This window comes from Hemitrygon akajei, chromosome 14, assembly GCF_048418815.1.
Source record: "Hemitrygon akajei chromosome 14, sHemAka1.3, whole genome shotgun sequence".
Classification (NCBI taxonomy): Eukaryota; Metazoa; Chordata; class Chondrichthyes; order Myliobatiformes; family Dasyatidae; genus Hemitrygon; species Hemitrygon akajei.
In genome coordinates, this window is record NC_133137.1 from 49,479,294 (window position 1) to 49,501,409 (window position 22,116).

Consider the following 22,116-nt stretch of genomic DNA (forward strand, 5'->3'; position numbering starts at 1 on the left):
TGCCCATGGCCAGTATTGTTGTATTTCATTACTGGGGTATCAGCATTGCTGAACATCTGATTTACATTTCTCATCTTCAATAACCCCTTTTCTTTTCTTTTGATGCAACTTCAAAAGCCAGTCTTTTCAGGACTAAATATTTCTTATTTGAACACATAATGTCTTTTATGTTTTGCTCTGTACTGTTGCAAAATAAATTCTGATCTGAATCTGTTATTTACCAATGAAAATCTGTACAATCAGTGCAAAGTAGTGAGGTAATGTTCATGGGTTCATGGACCATTCAGAAATGTGATGCCAGAGGGGAAGAAGCTGTTTCTAAAACAATGAGTGTGTGTCTTCAGGCCCCCTTACCTCCTCCCTGATGGTAGTAATGAGAAGAAGGAATATCCTGGCTGCTGGAGGTTCTTAACGATAAATGCCACCAACTTGAGGCATTGCCTTTTGATAAGAGGGCTTTGAGCATGAAATGGACACCACAGAAGGTGAGTGAACCTTGCTGGAAATGTAGTGCACGGTGGCAGCACATCAGGGAGTGCTGCTGCCTCACAGTTCCAGCAACCTGGGTAAAATCCTTACCTCTGGCGCTGACATTGTGGAATTGGCCCTGTGACTACCTGTGTTTCCTCCAGGTGCTCTGGTTTCCTTCCACTTTCTGGGCAGCACAGTAGAGTATCGGTTAGCGTAATGCTATTACCGTGCCAACGGTCTGAGTTCATTTCCCATGGCCGTCTGTAAGCAGTTTCTATGCTCTCCCCATTACTATGTGGGTTTCCTCCAGGTGTTCCGGTTTCCTCCCATAGTCCAGAGATGTATGGGTTAGTTGGTCAATTGGTCACATGGATGTAATTGGATAGTGTTGGCTCATTGGGCCACATGGGCCAGTTTGTGTGCTGTATCTCTAAATAAACAAACAAATACATAAATAGTTAATCAATCCCAAAGAAGTGTAGCTGTCATGTTAATTGGCTGCTGCAAGTTGTCCCTAGTGCACATAAAAGCTAAAAGAATCTGGACATGCCAGAGAAGGTGAATCGCAGGGGTACAGTGAAACAAGAGGAGAGAATGGTACAGAATGGATTGCTCTCTGGAAGCTAGAAAGAATGCAATGGGCTGAACGAACTCTGTATTGTAATGAGCAGGTATTACAAACTGTTTTAACTGGCTGGAGATCCATCGGTGATTGGTCTATTTCAAGACCAAGGAAAGGGTGCTGGAGGCAGGAAGGGGTTGCCCTTAACTATTACTGGTTAAACCTGTTCAGTGCAGACTTCCTCATGTCTTTTAAACTTCATTGACACAGGCAGCAGAGCGAAATGAAAAGAGTCCCAGATATCATTATAACCCAGGTAGGACACAGAACAATATTTAAAAATATTACTCATATTTATGTGACATTTGCCTCTCTATGTTAGTTGAGTATTTCAGTGTTATAAATGTTTCAAAAAGGAAGTGTAACTGGCATGCCGTTAAACTGATAGAAGTTTTAAACTTCCTATTTTCAAACTTTAAGCTGTGTAACCTGATCATTGTACCTAGAGTGACAATACTGGACTGTAAGGCTTTGTCATTGTTGCAACCGTTGCAAATTATCAGCTAAGGGAATAATTAGGGAGCGATTCTTGGAGAAGGAAGGGCAGCAGATGAAATAATTTATGGGCACTGACCAAATATTGTTGATCCCAATAGATCCCAATAGATCTTACCTTCACAGGTTGGAGAAAGGGCTTTTCAACCACTCAGGTCGTTTCTGACCTCTCAGTTGTGCAGGCATCTCTCATGGAGGATTTACTGGACTTAGGGCAATCTGCATAGTTCCTCCAGCCTCTGCCAGCTCAGCGCTGTCCAGTGTCATGGGCTGTACGTCTTTGATGGTATCTATTACCTCATATTTCCGTCGGCACTCCTTGGAGTCAGACATCACTGGCCGAATGTGCTCGTGGCTCCTTGCCTATTTTATGCACCTTCCATTGAAGGAGCTAGTTAAATGAGTTGATGGTTGGAACTACAAATTCAATCCCAGCAAAAATAATTCTCTACCATATCCATTATCTTTTAGAACTTACTTTGGGAAAAGCAAGTGTGCATTTTTGTATCTATATAACTTGGTAAACAGTTGGGCTTTGTAAAGTCATTGGGCTTGTTGAAACAAGAACACACGATAGGCTGCATGAGCCGGGGTACATGAAAAAAGATGATCCCTATACTTGCATAAACTTGTTTTGCATAGCTCAGAGTTCAGGAGCTGGAGGGGCAATCAGGATGAATATTTAGAACATAGAACATTTACAGCACAGTACAGTTCCTTCAGCCCATGATGTTGTGCCAACCATGTAACTTACAACCTAACCCTTCCCTCCTACATAGCTCACCGTTTTTCTGTCATCCATGTGCCTATCTAGGAGTTTCTTAAATGCCTTTATACCCACACCTCAAGGACTGCAGTGCCACTTCCTCAGGGGCAACTAGAAATGGGCAATTAAATGCTGGCTCAGCCTGTGAAGCCCACATCTTCTGAATGGGAGCATCTAGTACCAGAGTGCATAGCTCAGAATAGAAGGACGTCCCCTTAAAGCAGAAATGAGGTAGAATTTCTTCAGACAGCGGGTGGAGAATCTGTGGAATTCATTACTACAGACTGCAGTGGAGCCCATGTCACGGGGTATATTTAAAGTGGAATTTGATAGGTTCTTGACTAGTAAGGACATCAAAAGTTACAGGGAGAGGGCAGGAGAATGTGGTTGAGAGGGAAAATAAATCATCTATGATGGAAAGGGGGAGATTGGACAGAATAGCCTAATTTATGGTCTTTTTGTCTTAAGTGGATGAGGGTTTCAGAGAAAAATAACTGAGGAACAGGAAAGCTGATCATGAATTTCAGCTGCTGTGAAATCCAGCATTACTCTGCGATTCTCTACATGATACCTGTAAATGCTGCAGCAACCTTGGCACAGCATAGTGGCAGTAAGCAGTCCCATGTTACCCCACAGAAAGGCCATGTGCCCATTGGGCTGCCCTGGAATAGCATAGATGTGGAGCATTAATGACTGACCCATCACATTTGGCCAACACTTAAGCTTCAACCTTTAAGATTCATATTTATTTATTATGTGTACATCGAAACATACAGTAAATTGTGTTGTTTTTATGAACAATTAACACACCTAAAGGTGTGCTGGGCACGGCCCACAAATGTCACCACACATTCCAACAACAACATTGTTTCAACTGAACCAAGCAGGCTAGATCCTATGGGTGAAATGTGTGCCCCCTACCCCTCCTTTCCTGAGGTTTGGCAAGGCTGTAGTTTGGGGCTGGAGGGGTATCAGAGACAGGATTGGGAGCAACGTTCCTTCTCATTTTTCTTACAGCTGCATGGGCCCAACCATTGCTCTGAGTTTTACATGACCTGAAAACTGCGCAGCTCTTTGAATGTTTTTTATTGCTGATGTTCAGCAGGCTGGCAGTTTATTAACGATGACCCAACAACTTCTGTTCTGTGTTTATTGTTACAATTTGAAACAGTGTTATAACTTGAAACACTGACAATGTAAATACGTTGAAACTCTAAAAACATTTCAAAGGTTGTGGTATGTTTATTATTCAGAAAATTTATGGATTCTATTCATTAGCACATAATTAATTACAGGGTATTTCATAATTATATCAACATAGATTTAAAATTATATCAGCATAAATTCAAAATGATATTAACATTTTATAAAAGGAAACTCCAGCGGCAGAGTAACAAAGGCTATGTGCATGGGAGCATTTCAGCTACTGCGGGGCCACACAGCCACGCAGCTTAGAGGGAGCAGTGATTGGGAGTGGGAGGGGGGGAGTCATGGGAATAGATTGGCCCTGGAGTCAGAGGTTAGTAGAGAACTGAGATGAGGGTACTGGGAGGTTATCAGCAGATCTGGGAGGGGAATTTGTGAGCTTGGAGATAAATGGTGAGATTAGAGGGAGTCCCAGGATCGGATAGGGGTGGTTGACATGGAGGTGGGAGCACTGAGGTGGATTATTTCATTGCTGGGGGCTTAGCCATAGGTTGTACTTCTCCAGCAATCCTCACGGCCCAGTGCTGTGGTGAGGAGAATTGTGTAGGCCAGCAGTGCTCCATCACAGCAATCACAGGTCAATGGTCAACATGCTCCTGCTTTGCTCCAGAATCTGAGAAGCCTTAGGAATGCTGTTTATTGCACTTCATTCCGAAAAATATTACTTCCAAATGTATGACACTGAAAGATATTAGCCAAAGGAACTTAAGTGTCAGTGTCAGGCATCTGATCTACAAACGTTTGTATGTGTTGCTGATTGATGTGGTCTAGTGTCAGCAACTGTAGAGCCCACCAGTACCAATAATATTGATAGTAAATGATGCTAACCACCATTTAGCACACCAATGCTGGTAAAACACCAAGGAAACCGGTGCTGCTATAATTTGGAATTCCATATCAAATTATTAAAACTAAATTTTATCACCATTTTAAAAGTTCCTTCCCTAAGGCAGGTAAACTGATCAATCATTGCAGTTAGGCCATTTCCCCACCCGATATCTATTACCCCCGTCACTGCACTGCACTGCACTGTAAATACTTTAAACCACTTCTTATAATGCTGGTTACATTGCAAACGCCTGCTGGTATTTGTGTATTTATGCACATTTTATTCCACATCTTTATTGTTGTTGGATGTCACAGCAATTGTTAATAAATGTAAATGTAAGTAGTGAATAATTCTGGTCCCTGATCCGTGATGCTGAGTCCAGTTTGTCTGGCATGAGAGCGATACATGGGTATTCTTTGCCGCAGATTGTTGGTAATGGTGTTGTCCATTGCAGTTATTGATGAGAGTGTTATCCGGAGAGTTTACGAACGTACTGTGCACCATGGGATTTATTAGCACCCTGGTGCATCACTGTAATTTTGGTGGCAGTGCACAGAACACAAGGCATGTTAGTACTGGTAAGCACTATCACACAACTGTATAAACACAATGAAATACTCTAATATTAGTGAATGTTATGGAGCTCTCTGATGCTGTGACTCTGCTTGTGCAGACTAATGTGAACACACACATTCAATTCAGCCCTGGAGTTTCTCCCTAAACCTTTGTACCTCATTGCCTCTCCTCTATCAAGACCTGGCCTTTGCCTCAGCTTTCTAATTTCCCCCGCCTTGACTCAGCATCAACCACTGATTCCGATTCAGATTGAGATTCTGATTTATTTATCACATGTACATCGAAACAGGGTGAAATGCCTCATTTGTGTTAACAACCAACACAACCTTAGGATGAGCTGGGGACGGCCTCCAGGTGTCGCCACACATTACATTGCCAACGTAGCATGCCTACCATGCTTGAAAGCACAACGCAGGACACAATAAAACAGAGGACAACAAGCAACAAAAAAACCCCCAGCAAAACAAGCCCCTTTCCTACCCCCCAACTCTCACACACGGACAGTCCTCCAACTCCAGGACAGGCTTCCTGCTCCCAGTCTTTAGGCTTATCACATTGGGCTTCAATTGCTGAACTTCTGATCGATCCCCAGGCTAGCCAGTGAGGGTCCCCAGACTCCAGGCTCGAACTCTCTTGCCTGATCTCACTGCTGTTGTATTCATTTATGTTAAAATATTTGCATACGTTTAGGGAATTCCTTTGAGAATCCTGATTTCTGGCCAACTTTTGACTCAAATTTCTTGAGTTCTAACTAGTGTAAGTGGTTATTGTGGGCTGAGTTAATAGTTGTGGGCTTATGCAAATATTTTTGTTAGTTACATTTAGAAGAACGATACAACAGGGTTGTAACTCCTCCAGACTTTGTCATAAATTTGACAGAGTTTTAGCAGAGGCACTTTGATGGTGTCTTGAAGGTTTGGAACAAAATTTTTCTGAAGTTGAAGCAGGGGATTCCCTTAGAAAAAGTAACCACACTGTTTCAACATTGCACTAAATGTATTCCTCACCGCAGTAAGAAAGCAAAAGGTTAAGCCTCTGTGGTTAGCCAAGTCATCTCAGAAACCCCAGTAGGCCTATCATTTTTATTTGTTGGGATCCGGGCTTCACCAGCAAGACCATCATTTCTTACCTATCGCTGTTGCCCAACATGACACATAACGGACATTACTGCTGAGGAGCTTGTGATGAGTCATTAATCACAGAGTCAATTGGTTTGTTATAGTCGCGTGTATTGAGGTACAGTGAAAAACTTTGTTTTACATTTGATTAGCTCAGAGCACTAAGGTGTTCAGTATTCAGAATCAGGTTTATTATCACTGACTCATCTCATGAAGTTTGTTGCTTTGCTGCAGCAATACATAAAATATATGATCAATTACATAAAGAGATATATACAGTGGGACCACTACATTTCCGTGACTACCCCAAATAGCTGAATTTTCATGTAAGTACTGTAGTTAAGAGGTATAAAAAAAGACAAACTACCATTTAACTCAGTAATAATTTATGTATTTAAATGAAATACAGAACAAATGAGAACACCACCAATGCTACTACAGTACTATAAACTGTGTATTAGTTCCTCCAACAGAGGAATTCATCCATCACCTTCTTTTGATTGGCTGCAAACAAACAAAATCAATGCAGAGACCTCATGCAGATAAGGGACTGCCTTCATTGCCTTTCTCAAAAAGTCAAAATAAAAAACAAAAGATCAAAAATCACTGCTTTTGAATCGGCAACCCTCAGTCCAAATGGATAATGTAACACAAACACACACAACTGACGCTTTTTAAAAACTGTCCACTCTATAGTGTCTAATGGCCACACAAGTGCACACAAATGATTTGAGTTAGAAAGTGTTTGACACGAGTCTCCTGTCTCAATTAAGTGGCTTAGTGTCACTACTTTCTCAATTAGTTTCTGTTCTTTAAGAGTTGTCCCAAATAAGCAGCTTCCCCTGATTAACTGATGGCCCAGTTAACTGGAATCCATTGTAAATGATACAAATTAAACAAACAGTGCATAAAGAGACCCAGGCTGGTGAGGTAGTGTTCACGGAGTCAATTGGCCATTCGGAAGTTTGGTGACCGAAGAGAAGAAGCTGTTCCTAAAACACTGAGTACCTGCAGGCACCTGTACGTCCTCCCTGATGGAAGTAAAGAGAAGAGGACATGTTCTGAGTGTTAGAGGGTCGTTAATAATGGATGACATCTTTTTGAGGCATTGCCTTTTGAAGATGTCCTTGAAGATGGGGAAGCCATTGGCCATGCTGAGGCTGGCTGAGTTTACAACTATCTGCAGCTTTTTCTAGTCCTTTGCTTTGGCCCCTCCATATGAGAAGGTGATGGTAGTCCAAGTGAAAAGGGAAAAACAGATTGCAGGATAGTGTTACAGTTGCAGAGAAAGTGCAGTGCAACTACACAATAAGGTGCAAGGTCATGACATTAAATTGTGAGGTCAAGCGTCTATCTTATTGTGCTAGGAGACTGTTCAATAATCTTATAACATGGGGATAGAAGCTGTCCCTGAGCCTTGAGCCTTCAGGCTTTATAATTTTTCCCTGACGGGAGGGAGAGGAAGAGAGAATGTCCGGGGTGGGTGGGCTCTTTATGTTGGACAAAATGGCCTATTAGAATGGTGCCCATTCACTCCCTGCACTAGACCTGCACCTGGCTGCAGTCTGCTCCATTGATGAGATCCACAAGAGACACATGACAGCCTCCTCACAAGCCTGTCCCCTCAACTACCAACAACAAGGCAACAGGCACCACCTGCTACAAGGTCCAAATCACATAGCACCTGGGCTTGAAAGTGTATCTCTGTGTATCCAGATCCTGTGGCTCCCTCCCTATAACACTGTGCATGCAACCGTGGCTCAGTGTCACCACCTCTAAGCTGTTCGGGCTTGGGCAATATATACAGGTTTCAGCTGCGATGTGCAGGTTCAAGAATGTACGAAACCGAATTTGATTCCCACAGTTAATTGTTTCAAAGCAATTGAGTGATAATACTTTCTAAATTTATGTGCTACCACTTCAGTTTACCTTGAGATTGACACCAAGTGTTTTGTTTGGCTGCCGCTGAATGGAGTGGCTGAGGCCAAACAGCAATTACAGTGTTGAGTGTCACTGATTCAAATTCAGCAGCCACATTTAGCAAAAACTCACTGAGAGCTCAGAAAGCAAATTAATATAAAGCTATCCTGAAATATGATCATAACTGTATAATAAATCAAAACAGGAAAGGGGACTATTTTTCAATGTAACAAAACATAGAACAGCACAGTGCAAAGCTTTTAGGTCTGACCTCTTCGCCCACGCTGTCAATCTAACCCTTCCCTCCTACATAACCCTCCACTTTTCTATCTTGTAACATAATTCTGACTGTGTGATAGATTTTCTAGAGCTGTGCTATTCTAGACCAGAAACTAATAATGCTGAATCTTACTTCAGAAGACTGGCCGTGTCAGATTCAATCCGAATGGCTGATTCTCATCCAGTGCTTATTTGTAACTTCTGTGGGGTGAGTGTGTGTAATGTCACGAGTCACTGCTCCACAGAGTCACTTGATGTACGTTCTCGTGCTGATGTCCTTGTGGGACGTGGACATCACCAGTTAGGCCAGCTTAAGCCCAGTGACCCTAAGAGGATGTGGGGGAGCCACCTTCTACAACTGCTCTGCTGCTCATGTAATAGCAATTTGATCCAATCACTCAGGAGCCTGGGACCACATATAAGTTAGATATTATTACAAACATTATTTGTTTTTTTTGTATTTCCACAGTTTGTCTTCTTTTGCACATTCGTTGTTTGTGCCTAGTTTTTCATTGATTTTATTGTATTTCTTTGTTCTACTGTGAGTGCCTGCAAGAAAATAAATCTTAGGGTAGTATATGGTGACATACTTCGATAATATATTTCCTTTGAACTTTGAGTAATGGTAGCTGGTCGCTCTTTCACTTTTCTTATTAGAAGCTACAATCTTTATTTACATACTATGCAGTTGAATTTCAAGATCTCTGCTCTTCATCTGTAACCTACAAACCAAGCACTTCACACAGGTAGTGACTCAATGGGTGAAAACTCTGGAACTTAGAAACTGAGGCACAAGGTACTCTACCATGTCCAATTTCTATGAAAACTAAAAATCGGTGCTTGCAGCTTGAATTGCAAAATGTGCTGCTTCTGTTCTAAGATTTAATGTGGTCTGAGCTAAGTGTGCAGGTGGCAAGTAGCATGAATTGCACTTGTGGTCAGCTAAGATGAGACGAGAATGGTTTGGACCCAACTGCTAGAGTATCTAAGACTAGAATCGAGACACAAGTCAAGACTGAAATGAAGGCAGGGTTCTAAACTAGTCACTTAGACAAGAATCCAAAGTTGAGCTGACGATGTCACTCAAACAAAAACTTTTCACCATTTCTCAGTACATGTGACAACAACACCAACACCAAGTTATCTTTGACTGGCGATAGTGGTAGTTCCCACCTTCAACCCTTCTCTCTCCACTCTCTTCAGTCACTTTCTCTGGTTCCTCTCATCTGTCTGCAGCTGTCCCTGTACCTCAGCCCATCGTTTCCAGCATACCCCCCACCATCCCCGACCCCAGCTCCTCCGCAGTCCCAAGAATGGAGACACCATCACAGCATCCCTTCATCTTCCCCATCGAGCTCTGCAAAGAGATCACCTCCCATTCTTCTAAACTCTTGAGTGCTGGCTTAATCGTTTCGCACAGCACAATCTCTCCATGCCAGGAAACAATCTAGTGAAACTTCACTGCACTCCCTGTGTCACAAGCATGTTCTTGCTTAGGTACAGAGACCAGACAGAGTATAGAACATAGAAAATAGAACACAACACACAGTACAGGCCCTTCGGACCATGATGTTGTGCTGACCCTTTAACCTACTCCAAGCATCCTGCCCACCTACACAGCCCTCCATTTTTCTATCATCCATATTTAAGAGTTTCTTAAATATCCCTAATGTATCTGCCTCTCCCACCACTCCTGGCAGTGTGTTCCAGGAACTCACCACTTCCTCTTTATAAAAAATCTTATCTCTGACGTCCTCCCCTATACTTTACTCCACTCACCTTAAAATTATGCCCTCTCATTTTGGCCAATTCCACCCTGGGAAAGTGTCTCTGGCTATCCATTTAATCTGTGACTCCTACCATCTTGTCACTTGTCATCCTCCTTGGCTCCAGAGAAAAGCTCCAGCTCACTCAGCCTATCCTTATAAGACGTGCTCTCTAATCCAGGCAACATCCTGGTAAATCTCGTCTGCATCCTCTCTAAAGCTTCCACATCTTTCCTATAATGAGGCAGCCAAAAGTGAACACAATAATCCAAGTGTGGTCTAACCAGGGTTTTACTAAGTTGCATCTCTACCTCATGGTTCTTGAACTCAGCCCCCTCGACCAGTGACGGTCAACACACCACATGCCTTCTTAACAACCCTATCAAATTGCACAGCAGCTTTGAGGGATCTATGGCTGTGGACAGCAAGATCCCTCTGTTTCTCCACACCTCTAGGAATCCTACCATTAACCCTGTGTTCTGCTTTCAAATTTGACCTTCCAAAATGAATCACTTCTTGCTTTTCCAGGTTGAACCCCATGTGCATCACGTTAACGATATTCCAGGTGGGATGTCACCAGAGCCCTGCAGTATATAACTGGATTAATGCGTCATTATTCTTGGATAGTCCAGATGAAAGGTCTCAATTCCAAGCATTCTATTCAATTGCACAGGATTAAAGGGTCTTGGATATGAGGAGAAGGTTGGGCAGAGGCTCAACCTGAAATACTCAAACCCTAAAAGACCCTTTCACCCTGTGCAATTGAAATGACATGTACAGTAACTCTGAGCTGGCAAAGGGATAGGATATGTTTGCTGGATTCACATGAGCTCAATGTTCTACAGAAGTCCAGAAGATTTCTTGGGCTTAGATATGCAATTTAGTGTTAGAACATGGGACAGTGTAGTGTACAGGAATGGGTCCTTTCTCCCGCCATGTGTGTGACCTCAATTTAACTAATCTCATCTGCCTGTACATGGTCTACAGTGTTTATGTGCCTGTCTTAATTGGTCTTAAACATTGCTATTATATCTGCTTCTGGGAGTGAAGGTGGGGGTATATACAGTGTGGAATTGGAGAGTAACAAAGAGAGAGACACACACAACAAGGAAACAGGCTCTTCAGCCCATCAAGTCCATTCTAGTCATCAACAACACATTTTCACGAATCCCATGTCAACCCCAATATATTCTGCCCACATGGCCATGAATTTCACCCCTCCCCCCACACTCTACCACTCACCTACACATTGGGGGTAAATTACAGTGGCCAGTCCACACATCTTTGAAATGTGAGAGAAAACTTGTGCACATGGAGGAGGGAGCCCACGTGGTTACAGGGAAAACATGCAAACTCCACGCAGGCAGTACTGGATATCAGGGGTGAACACATGTCTCGGTGCTCTAAAGCAGTGGCTGCACTGCTGTATCATTCTTGATTCAGCACTCAACACTTCCCCTCAGTGGGAGCAGATCACAGGCTGGTCTCCAAGCCTGATTGTACTGTAGTGTGCAATGATATTTGTTAACTTTGAATAGGAAGCTTCTCTTGTCACGTAGCCTCTCATACAATGCATACACCCCCCCTCCCCCCAAATCACAGCACCCTCCCCAACTCATCCTGCATATCCCAGCTACATCTTCCATTGTCCTTTAGTACGAGGACACTTTGTTGTTTCCCTCACTTGAGCACTAATGTTCTCTGATTTGGGAGCAGCCTGCAGTAATGCTGGGTGGTGAGACGCTTGCCTTTGGATAGGTTTGTCTGTTCTCCTATAATTAATAAAAGCAGAGAGTGCTGTAAATACTCATCAGGTCAGGCAACGTCTATGGGAAAAGAAACAGAGTTAACAGAGACAATAAGACGTAGGGGCAGAATTTGGCCCATCAAGTCTACTCTACTATTCCATCATGGCTGATTTAAATTCTGATCTGAAACCTCATCTGTTTCTCTCACCACAGATGCAGCCTGGTCTGTTATTTATTTCCAGGGGATTTCATTTTTATTTCAGATTTAGTGTAATTTTCTGGTTTTCTTTCCATCACCGTGGCCGATGTGAGAAGAACCCTGTGCAGGGTCAACCCACGGAAGGCTGCTGGACCAGACAACATTCCTGGCAGAGTGCTCAGAGGATGTGCAGACCAGCTAGCAGATGTTCTCACCGACATCTTCAACATCTCCCTGAGCAGCGCCACCTTTCCAACGTGCTTCAAGGCCACCATCATCATCCCCATGCTGAGGAAGTCTTCAGTGCCCTGCCTCAATGACTATCGTCCCGTTGCACTCACATCCATCATCATGAAGTGTTTCAAGAGGCTTGTCATGAGGCACATCAAGACCCTGCTGCCCCCCCTCACTGGACCCCCTGCAGTTTGCGTACCGTCCCAACCGCTCAACAGATGACGCCATTGTCATCACCCTCCACCTGGCCCTAACCCACCTGGACAAAAAAAGACACATACGTTTGGATGCTGTTCATAGACTTTAGTTCAGCATTCAACACAATCATCCCTCAGAAACTGATTGGAAAGCTGAGCCTACTGGGCCTGAACACCTCCCTCTGCAACTGGATTCTAGACTTACTGACTGGGAAACCTCAGTCGGTCCGGATCGGGAGCAGCATCTCCAACACCATCACACTGAGCACAGGGGCCTCCCAAGGCTGTGTGCTCAGTCCACTGCTGTTCACTTTGCTGACCCACAACTGTGCTGCAACACACAGCTCGAACCACATCATCAAGTTCGCCGATGACACGACCGTGGTGGGGCTCATCAGCAAGAACGACGAGTCAGCATACAGAGAGGAGGTGCAGCGGCTAACGGACTGGTCCAGAGCCAACACCTATCTCTGAATGTGAACAAAACAAAAGAGATGGTTGTTGACTTCAGGAGGGCATGGAGCGACCACTCCCCGCTGAACATTGACGGCTCCTCGGTAGGGATCAGAAAGAGCACCAAATTTCTTGGTGTTCACCTGACGGAGAATCTCACCTGGTCCCTCAACACCAGCTCCATAGCAAAGAAAGCCCAGCAGCGTCTCTACTTTTTGCGAAGGCTGAGGAAAGTCCATCTCCCACCCCCAACCTCATCACATTTTACAGGGGTTGGATTGAGAGCATCCTGAGCAGCTGCATCACTGCCTGGTTCGGAAATTGCTCCATCTTGGATCGCAAGACCCTGCAATGGATAGTGAGGTCAGCTGAGAAGATCATCGGGGTCTCTCTTCCTGCCATCACGGACATTTACACTACACGCTACATCCACAAAGGAAACAGCATTATGAAGGACCCCACACACCCCACATACAAACTCTTCTCCCTCCTGCCATCTCTGATAATAAATAGAACCATTTGAAATGTGTGGCTCAAAGATGGTTGTGGGAGAAGTGGGTTTGAATTTGTGGGACATTGGACACTAGTATTGGAGATGGAGGGAGCTGCTCCAATGGGACATGCTCCACTTGAACCATGATGGGACCAGGGTCCTAACAAATTGCATAACTATGACTTTGGATAGGGTTTTAAGCCAAAGTGTAGATGGGGGCATTGGTTCTGCAAAAGTATGGATTAAGTAAAAGGGAAGTTACTGAAGTCGCCTGAATATGATTGCTTAAGTAAAAACCTTTCCTGACAAATCTCAGAATTCTTTGAGGAAATAACAAGCAGTATAGACAAATGAGAGACAAATGTTGTTTACTTGGATTCCCAGAGGCCTTTCACAAGGTGCCACGCATGAAGTTGCTAAACAAAGTAGGGGTCCTTAGTACTGCAGGAAAGATACCAGCATGGACAGAAAATTGGCTGACTGGCAGAAGGCAAAGAGTGGGAATCAAGGAGGTCTTCTTTGGTTGGGTGCTGGTGTCTAGTGGTATTCTGCAGAGGCTGACAATGGGACTTCTTTTCTTGTTATATGGCAATGGATAAGTTTGCAGATGATACAAAGATAGGTAGAGGGGCAGACTAGTGTTGAGGAAGCAGGAGCATTGGACAGATTGGGAGAATGGGCAAAGGAGTGGCAGATGGGATACAGGGTAGCAAAGTATATGGCCATACACCTTGGTAGAAGGAATAAAAACACAGACAATTTTCCAAAAACAGGGAGCAAATTCAGACTTGGGGGTCCAAGTGCAGGATTCCCTAAAGGTTAACTTGGAAGTGATTTTGGTAATAAGGAAGGCAAATGGAATGTTAGCATTCATTTCAAGAAGACTAGAATATAAAAGCAAGGATGTAATACTGTGGCTTTATAAAGTACTGATCAGACTGCATTGTGAGCAGTTTTCGGCCACATATTTAAGAAAAGATGTGCTGGCAAAGGAGAGAGTCCAGAGGAGGGTTACAAGATTAATCACTTGAATGAAAGGATTAATATATGAGGAGTGTTAGATGGCTCTGGGCCCCTCATTAGAAGAATGAGAGGGAATCCCATTGAAATCTAGCAAATATTGAAAGGCCTGGACAGAGTGGATGTGAAGAGGATGCTTCCAGTAGAGGGAGAGTTTAGGACCTCAGAATAGAAAGATGTCCCTTTAGAACAGAGTTGAGGAGGCAATTCTGTCACCGGAGTGTGCAAATCTGTGGAATTCATTGCCACAGACTGCTGTGAAGGCCAAGTCATTGGGTACATATGAAGTGGAGATTAATAGATCCTTGATTAGTAAGTGTGCAAAAATTATGGAGAATGCAAGAGAGAATGATGGACCAAATTTGATGGGCCAAATGGCCTAATTCTGCTTATATGTCTCATGATTTTATGGTCTTACTTAAATAGAATTTGCTGTTCTTGGTGTTAATTTCTTAATTACACAGTTGGTTGATTTTTCTAAAATGAGGAAGTTTATAACCATTTTAATAAGTGACTAATATTAAAGCAGTGATGTTACTGTTTCATTTCAGTTGCGTGGGTCATTTCTGTCACAAGATCAGCCCATATCTGCAAACTGTTCTTCACTAAAACTTGCTAAAACAACAGGATATGCAGCAACCACTGTAAAAACCCTCTGGCTACAAAGACAGCTGTGATAGTTATTTTATAAAAGGTTAAATGGAATGGCCAAAAAGAATTACTTACAAAAACGCAGAAATTTTAGTTGCTTGAGGAAGATATTGGTGGGTGATGCAGTCTCTTTTGTGAAAACATTGCAATAGTTTTAGAACATAACATGCTTCATGCTTCAGTGGTATCAGAGTCAATTTAAGTACTGTGTGTGTTATTGTGTCTTATGTTCACAATGTTAGCAATCATCACATTTTACACAGTTCCTACGTGTTGATAGCCTAACGTAACACTGTCTAATAAGATGTCGGCCATTCAGGATAGAAGTGAGAATAACTTTCCTCACTCTGAAAAGAGATGAATCTTTCAAATCCTAAACCCTTGAACTAGGTCACTGGGTATCTTTCAGACAATAATTGCTCAACTTTCTGGATTTTACTGGAATCAAAGTATAATGCAGGAAGGCGGTTTCTGCAAACAATCTTGGTGAATGTCAGAGCTGTCAAAAGGACTAGCTGGCTTACTCTTGATCTATTTGTCTGTTTTTACAAAAACAAAACCCTTCAGAGGAATGGAATCAGTCCAACGTTAACACTGAAACAAAGAAAGAGATATAATCTGGTGCCAAAAGTCCTGGTCAAAGAGGTGCTTTGAATGAGAAATGGAGGTGAGAGGTGGAGGTACGTGTGCCGGATTTAAGGTGTAGGAGTCCAAGTGTACAACTTCCAGCAGGACTGGGGTTACTCAGAGGCTGAGGGAAATCTGAAGCATGTAGGGCTGGAGGAGGATACCAGCATAGGGAGGCTGTGGATTTGAACATGAAGTGCAGTACGCAAGTGAAAGTTTGGTATTGTTGGAGGGAGAGGGAGAGAGTTAGGAGAAAGCATGGATACAGGCCAGAGGCTTAAATAAGAACAGGCCCAATCACTGGCTTTCTAGACTGATATACATCCATTTTTAAACAGCCCTGTCCTCAATCTCTTACAATTATCTACTATTTCCAAACTTCAGAATTATCTTTTAGTTAAACCTCCACGTCCAACAATGGATGAGTTTGTTGATTTTGGTGGAGATGCTTCATAACTGAACTGTTCCCCAGTGAGTGGGGACTGACTTTATCATTATGATGCCCAGTAAGGTCACTGTGACTGCGGACAACACAACCCCTACTGTAGAACATAGAACATTACAGCACCCTACAGGCCCTTCGACCCACGATGTTCTGATAATCTTTTAACCTACTCTAAGATCAATCTAGCTCTTCCGTCTTACATAGCCCTCCATTTTTCTATCATCCATTTGAATATCTAAAAATTTCTTAAATGCCCCTGATGTACCTGCCTCTACCATCACCCTTGGCAGCATGTTCCATGCACCTTCCACTCTTTGTGTAAAGAACTTACTTCTATCATTTCTTCCAGTCATACTTAAAAGTATGCCCCCTCATATTAGTCATTTCCACCCTGGGAAAAGGCCTCTGGCTGTCCGCTCAGTCTTATGCCTTTTATCATCTTGTACACCTCTGTCAAGTTACGTCTTATCCTCCTTTGCTCCAAAGAGAAAAATACTATCTCACTCAATCTATCCTCAGAAGTTCAGTGGTTTACAGCATTAACAAACAGCTTAAGTGGGTGGTTTTAGATATTCAACCAAATCTTTTGTCTAATCAGTAGAGGTTGATTAACCATGAGTGAAATATAAAGGTCTACAGATCATTGTTGAGTGGATTTTTTTCAAGACAAAGTGAGCACTGGGCATTGGATTTTATGGCTGGGCCTAGGGCTGGGAGCTGGTGCCTCCATAGACTGTACCCTGGACTTGTACTGCCTTTCTACCCGCATACCCACGTGGGACTGTAGCTGTTTGAATGTTGCCACTATTCGTGAATGGATGTGGTAAGACTACTGAACGTTGACGTGATCTGTTGGTTGTGGGATCAGTTCATGCTGTATCTGTTCAGTTCATCCCACTTGCAGTTTCTCCCAGCCTGGTGCCTCACTTCTAGGTTCTGGTGCTGACCTGACACATCTTTCTCCTCTTCCTTTTAACTAATGCTGGTGCCTGGCCTCAAAGTAACAGATGACGAGACCTGCAGGAGTCTATCTTCCTGCTGCTCCTCAGAACCCTTGTCCATGATTTGCTAGATCTGTTCCAATTAACAGTAGTGCCACTCTGTTGATGGAGACTGCCCTCAGTACGATGATTGGACTGTTCCGTATGGATTATATGGTGATAGTACCCACTAATACTTAAATACATGAAACTGTGTTGATGGAGATTGTGGAGGAGATGGTGTTGCCAATCCAAAATGACTGGAGTCTGCAAGTGAGGAAATTGAGAATCCAATTGCACAAGGAGGTACTGAGACAAAGGTCTTGAAGCTTATTGATTAGTTTTGAGGGGATTATGGTATTAAATGCCAAGCTTTAGTCAAAAAGAACATTGTATGCATCTTTATTGATGTATACACCTTTGTTGTCCAGATCTTCCAGGGATGAGTGAAGAGCCAATGAAATGGCATCTACTGTGGACCTGTTGCTCTGGTAGGCAAACTGGAGTGGATCCAAGTCACTTCTCAGGCAGGAGTTGATATGTTTCATCACCAGCGTCTCAAAACATTTCATCACTGTGGATATAAGTGCCACTGGATGTTAGTCATTGAGGCAGGTTATCACATTCTTCTTAGACACCAGTATAATTGAAGTCTGCTTGAAGCAAGTGGGTATCTCAGGTTGCTGAAGTGAGAGGTTAAAGATCTCAGTGAAAGTTCCAGCCAGTTGATCACCATTGGTCTAGTACTTGGCTGGATACTTTTTATGGGTTCAGTCTCCTGAGGGATGCTTGCACATTGCATTGGAGCCTGAAATCATATGATCATTGGGGGATATAGGAGTTTGTGATGGTTTCTCCATGTTTTGATGGTCAAAGTGAGCATAGCAGGCATTGAGCTCATTTGGAAGCGAAGCTCCATTGTCACCCATGTCTCTTGATTTAACTTTATAAGAGGTGATAGTATTCAAGCTCTGCCAAAACTGTTGAACATCCTTCATTGATTCAAGTTTAGTCCGGAATTGCCACCGCCCATAAGATGGGTTTCTGGAGATTGTACCGATACCTCTTGTAAATTTTTTGGTCACCAAACTTGAATGCATCTGATGTGACCCATAGAAAAGTACAACACAGAAATAGTCCCTTCAGCGCATCTAGTCTTTTCTGAGACATTTAAATTACCGGGACTATAGCCTTTCATACCCCTACCAACTTCCTACCTATCCAAACTTCTCCTAAGCATTGAAATCGAACTTGCATGCACCACTTGTACTGGCAGCTCATGCCATACTTTCATAACCCTCTGAGCGAAGAAGTTTTCCCTCAGGTTCCCTTAAACATTTCACCTTTCACTCTTAACCCATGACCTTTAGTTGGAGTCCCACTCAACCTCAGTGGAAAAAGCCCACTTGCATTTACCCCTCATAATTTTGTATATCTCTATCAAATCTCCCCTCAATCCTCTATGTTGCAAGGAATAAAGTCTAACCAGTTCAATCTTTCCTTATAACACAGGTCCTCTAGGCCCAGCAACATCCTTGTACATTTTATCTGTACTCTTTCAACCTTATTTACATCTTTCCTGTAGGTAGGTGACCAAAACTGCAAGCTATATTCCAAATTAGACTGTACCAATATCTTATACAACTTCATCATAACATCCTGTGCTCAATACTTTGGCTGATGAAAGCCAATGTACCAAAAGCTTCCTTTACAACCCTGTCTACCTATGATGCACTTTCAATGAATTATAGACCTGTGTTCCCAGATCCCTTTGTTCCACCACACTTCTGAGTGTTCCACTGTTCACTGTGTAACACCTACCCTGTTTGGTCCTACTGAAGTGCAGCATCTTGCACTTGTCTGCATTAAATTCCATCTGTCTTTTTTCCAGCTGGTCCAGATCAGCAAGCCATGGTAGTCTTCCACGCTGTCCACTACACCCCAGTCTTGCTGAGATCTGCAAACTTGCTGATCCAGTTAACCACATTATTATCCAGATCATTGATACAGATGATGACCAATGGACCAAGCACTTATCCCTGTGGCACTCCACTAATCTCAGGCCTCCGGTTAGAGAGGTAACCATCTACTACCACTCTCTGGCGTCTCCCACAAAGCCAATGTCTAATCCAATATAGTACCGCATCTTGAATGCCAAGTAACTGAACCTTCTTGACCAACCTCCCATGTGGGACCTTGTCAAATGCCTTGCTAAAGTCAATGTAGACAGCATCCTCTGCCTTGCCTTCATCAACTTTCTTAGTAACTTCCTCAAATAACTCTATAAGTTTGGTTCAACATGACCTACCATGCATGAAGTCATGCTGACTATCCTTAATCAGTCCACGTCTATCCAAATCCGGTCGCTTAGGACACCTTCCAATAATTTTCCCACCACTGATGGCAGGCTCACTGACCTATCACTTCCTGGTTTATTTTTAGAGCCTTTCTTAAACAGTGGAGCAACAATGGCTAACCTCCAGTCCTCTGGTACCTCTCCTGTCACTAAGGAAGATTTGAATATTTCTGCTAGGGTCCTGGCAATTTCTGCACTTGTCTCCCGCAGGATCCGGGGGTGGGGGTATCACCCTGGGGATTTCTCCACCCTGATTTGCCTCAAGACAGCAATCACCTCCTCCTCTGTAATTTGTACAGGGTCCATGAAGTTGATGCTATTTTGCCACACTTCTACAGACTCTGTGTTGATCTCCTGGGTAAATACAGATGCAAAACAACAAGTTAAGACTTCCCCCAGCTCTTTTGGATCCACAGGTGGATTACCATTCTGATCTTCCAGATCATGGAACCCCTGGTCCATCCAGGGTTTCAGGCTGGGGAAGACTCTGAATGATTTTGTGGGGACACACTTGTCTACAACTGTTTTAATAAAGTGAACTATATCATAGGTAAGACTTTTAAAGCAGGCCCAATCTGCTATGTAACCAAGATGGTTTATTGGGGAGACAGTTGAGCATGTTCAGTGGGACGGAGAGGGACAATATTAAGTGCATGACAAGCAATTTTTCAGCAACATTTCACACAGTATATTGCCAGTGTAGACAGTAATAAATGCTTCATTCCAATGTACGTTATGACCACAGTGAATTGCTCTCTCTCCAGCCCTTCTCACTCTCTCCCTGTAAAGTCAATGGAAATAAAAACAATAGATGCTGATCCACACCAGGACACTGTCCATCCCATCCCTTTAAATGCATCATAACTCAGGTTTATGACTCTCCTCAGTTTAAAACCAGAGATAATAGTTTAAACTATTTCCAATGCTTTCAATGCTTCTGTACAGGTGATCAGAGCAGTTTCTCATCCACCATCTCTTTAGAAATTGAATGTAGAAACATGCAGCTTTTTCCGAGTATTAGGATCAATAACTTCATTTTCCATAAATGTTTTACCTGTTGTTTTGAGGTCAGGGCAGATCCAAACGGGGTAGCTTCAATATCTCTTAGATGTGAAAGAACATTTTGTCTGTTGCAACAGAGATAGATTACTTAATAAAGTCTTGCATGACGCGTGCTCCCTGTGAGAGCTCATATTGTAGTCCTGAGGTCAGGAGATTATGCTCCTGGATCTGCCCTGGAGCAATGATGTTCGAACTTCACTGTAGTGGCTCTGGCAGATTCAAGGTCAGTTGATTAAATCTGAACATAGAACAAAGTGCAATGTTTTCGCCCATAGTGTGCTGCCGACCTTTTAACCTACTCTAAGATTAATCTGACCTTTTCTTCCTGCATAGCCCCCCATTTTTCTATCATTTATGTAACTAGTCAAAAAGTTTCTTAAATGTTCCTAATGAATTTGTCCTACTGTCACGCCTGTCAGAACTTTTCCTGATATCCCTTTTGTACTTTAACTCCTGTTACGAACCCCGTAACTGGGTCACTTACCAGCAAAGATGGAGACGTCCATTGAAGTCTGATGATACTATTTTAAACAGTATTTATTAGTAAAAATACACAAAAATAATATCAATGCAAATATACAGATAATATACGTCATCAATACTAAATCTAAAAGTGCGGGTATAATAATAATCAATAAGAAACAAGCTCTATCGTTGTCTAGGGGATAATGTATTGTCCGATGGAAATATAAAGTTCACTCAGTTCATGCAGGCTGCAGCCGTTGGGGACCGCTGTGTTGCAATTGTTGGAGAGAGAGAGAGATTTGGAGAAAAACTTGCCGGCTTTCCTTTATGATTTCAATCTGTCAGGAGTCTCGTTGGTGTGGCCGTTCACTTGTGGCCTCTCCTTTAGCTAAACTGTTCTTCCGTGGTGAGCTCGCTACCCTAGGCAAAGGGAGGACACACACGAGCCCCCACCGGCTTTCGCTATTAAACGCTGTCACGGGATTTCTAGCGTTTCTCCTGGTGCGTCTAAAGGGGTTGTTCCCCAGACCCCTCTTTTATCCTTACTCACGGGGTCTCAGATGTCAATCAGGTTGGGATGATGCAATCCCTCAACCAGCCCACTCTGGTTGTCCCCTGAGGGGTTTCAATGAATAGTACAGTACTCAATACACAATTCCATCTCCAAGAGACAATGGCCGTTATCAGTGGTTCCGTTCCGCTGAGGTCAGGACACATTCCAAACCTTGTGGATTCTGTGTGTCTCTCTCTCATTTCCTGGGTCCCAGACCCGAATTAATAGCGATCTTGCGATTCTCAAAAAGGAGGGGGCGACTTTGTACCCTTCGGCCCCTCAGAGTTGCTTCACATTCATAACACTCCAATCACCTTAAAATTACGCCCCCTTGTATTAGTTATTTCCATCCTAGCAATCCACTTTATCTATGCCTCTTATCATCTTGTGCCCCTCTATCAAGTCACCTCTCATCCTCCTTGGCTCCAGAGAGAAAAGCTCTAGCTCACTCAAACTATCCTTATAAGACACACTTTTTAATCCAGGCAGTGTCCTGGCAAATCTTCTTTGTAGCCTCTCTAAAGTTTTGGATTAAGAATAAAAGTTGTTAAATATAGTTGCCGATGGCACTTATAAGATGGTTGA

General features: G+C 43.1%; 1 protein-coding gene across 1 annotated transcript in view; it reads left to right on the forward strand.

Annotated features, from left to right (window-relative positions):
- Positions 1 to 1,258: 1,258 nt before the first annotated feature.
- Positions 1,259 to 22,116, forward strand: part of tmcc3 (transmembrane and coiled-coil domain family 3) — a 156,991-nt gene continuing 136,133 nt past the window's right edge. The window contains exon 1 of the mRNA XM_073066013.1: positions 1,259 to 1,349. Coding sequence (XP_072922114.1) covers positions 1,317 to 1,349 — 33 coding nt within the window. The 5' untranslated portion in view covers positions 1,259 to 1,316. The remainder of the gene's footprint in view (positions 1,350 to 22,116) is intronic.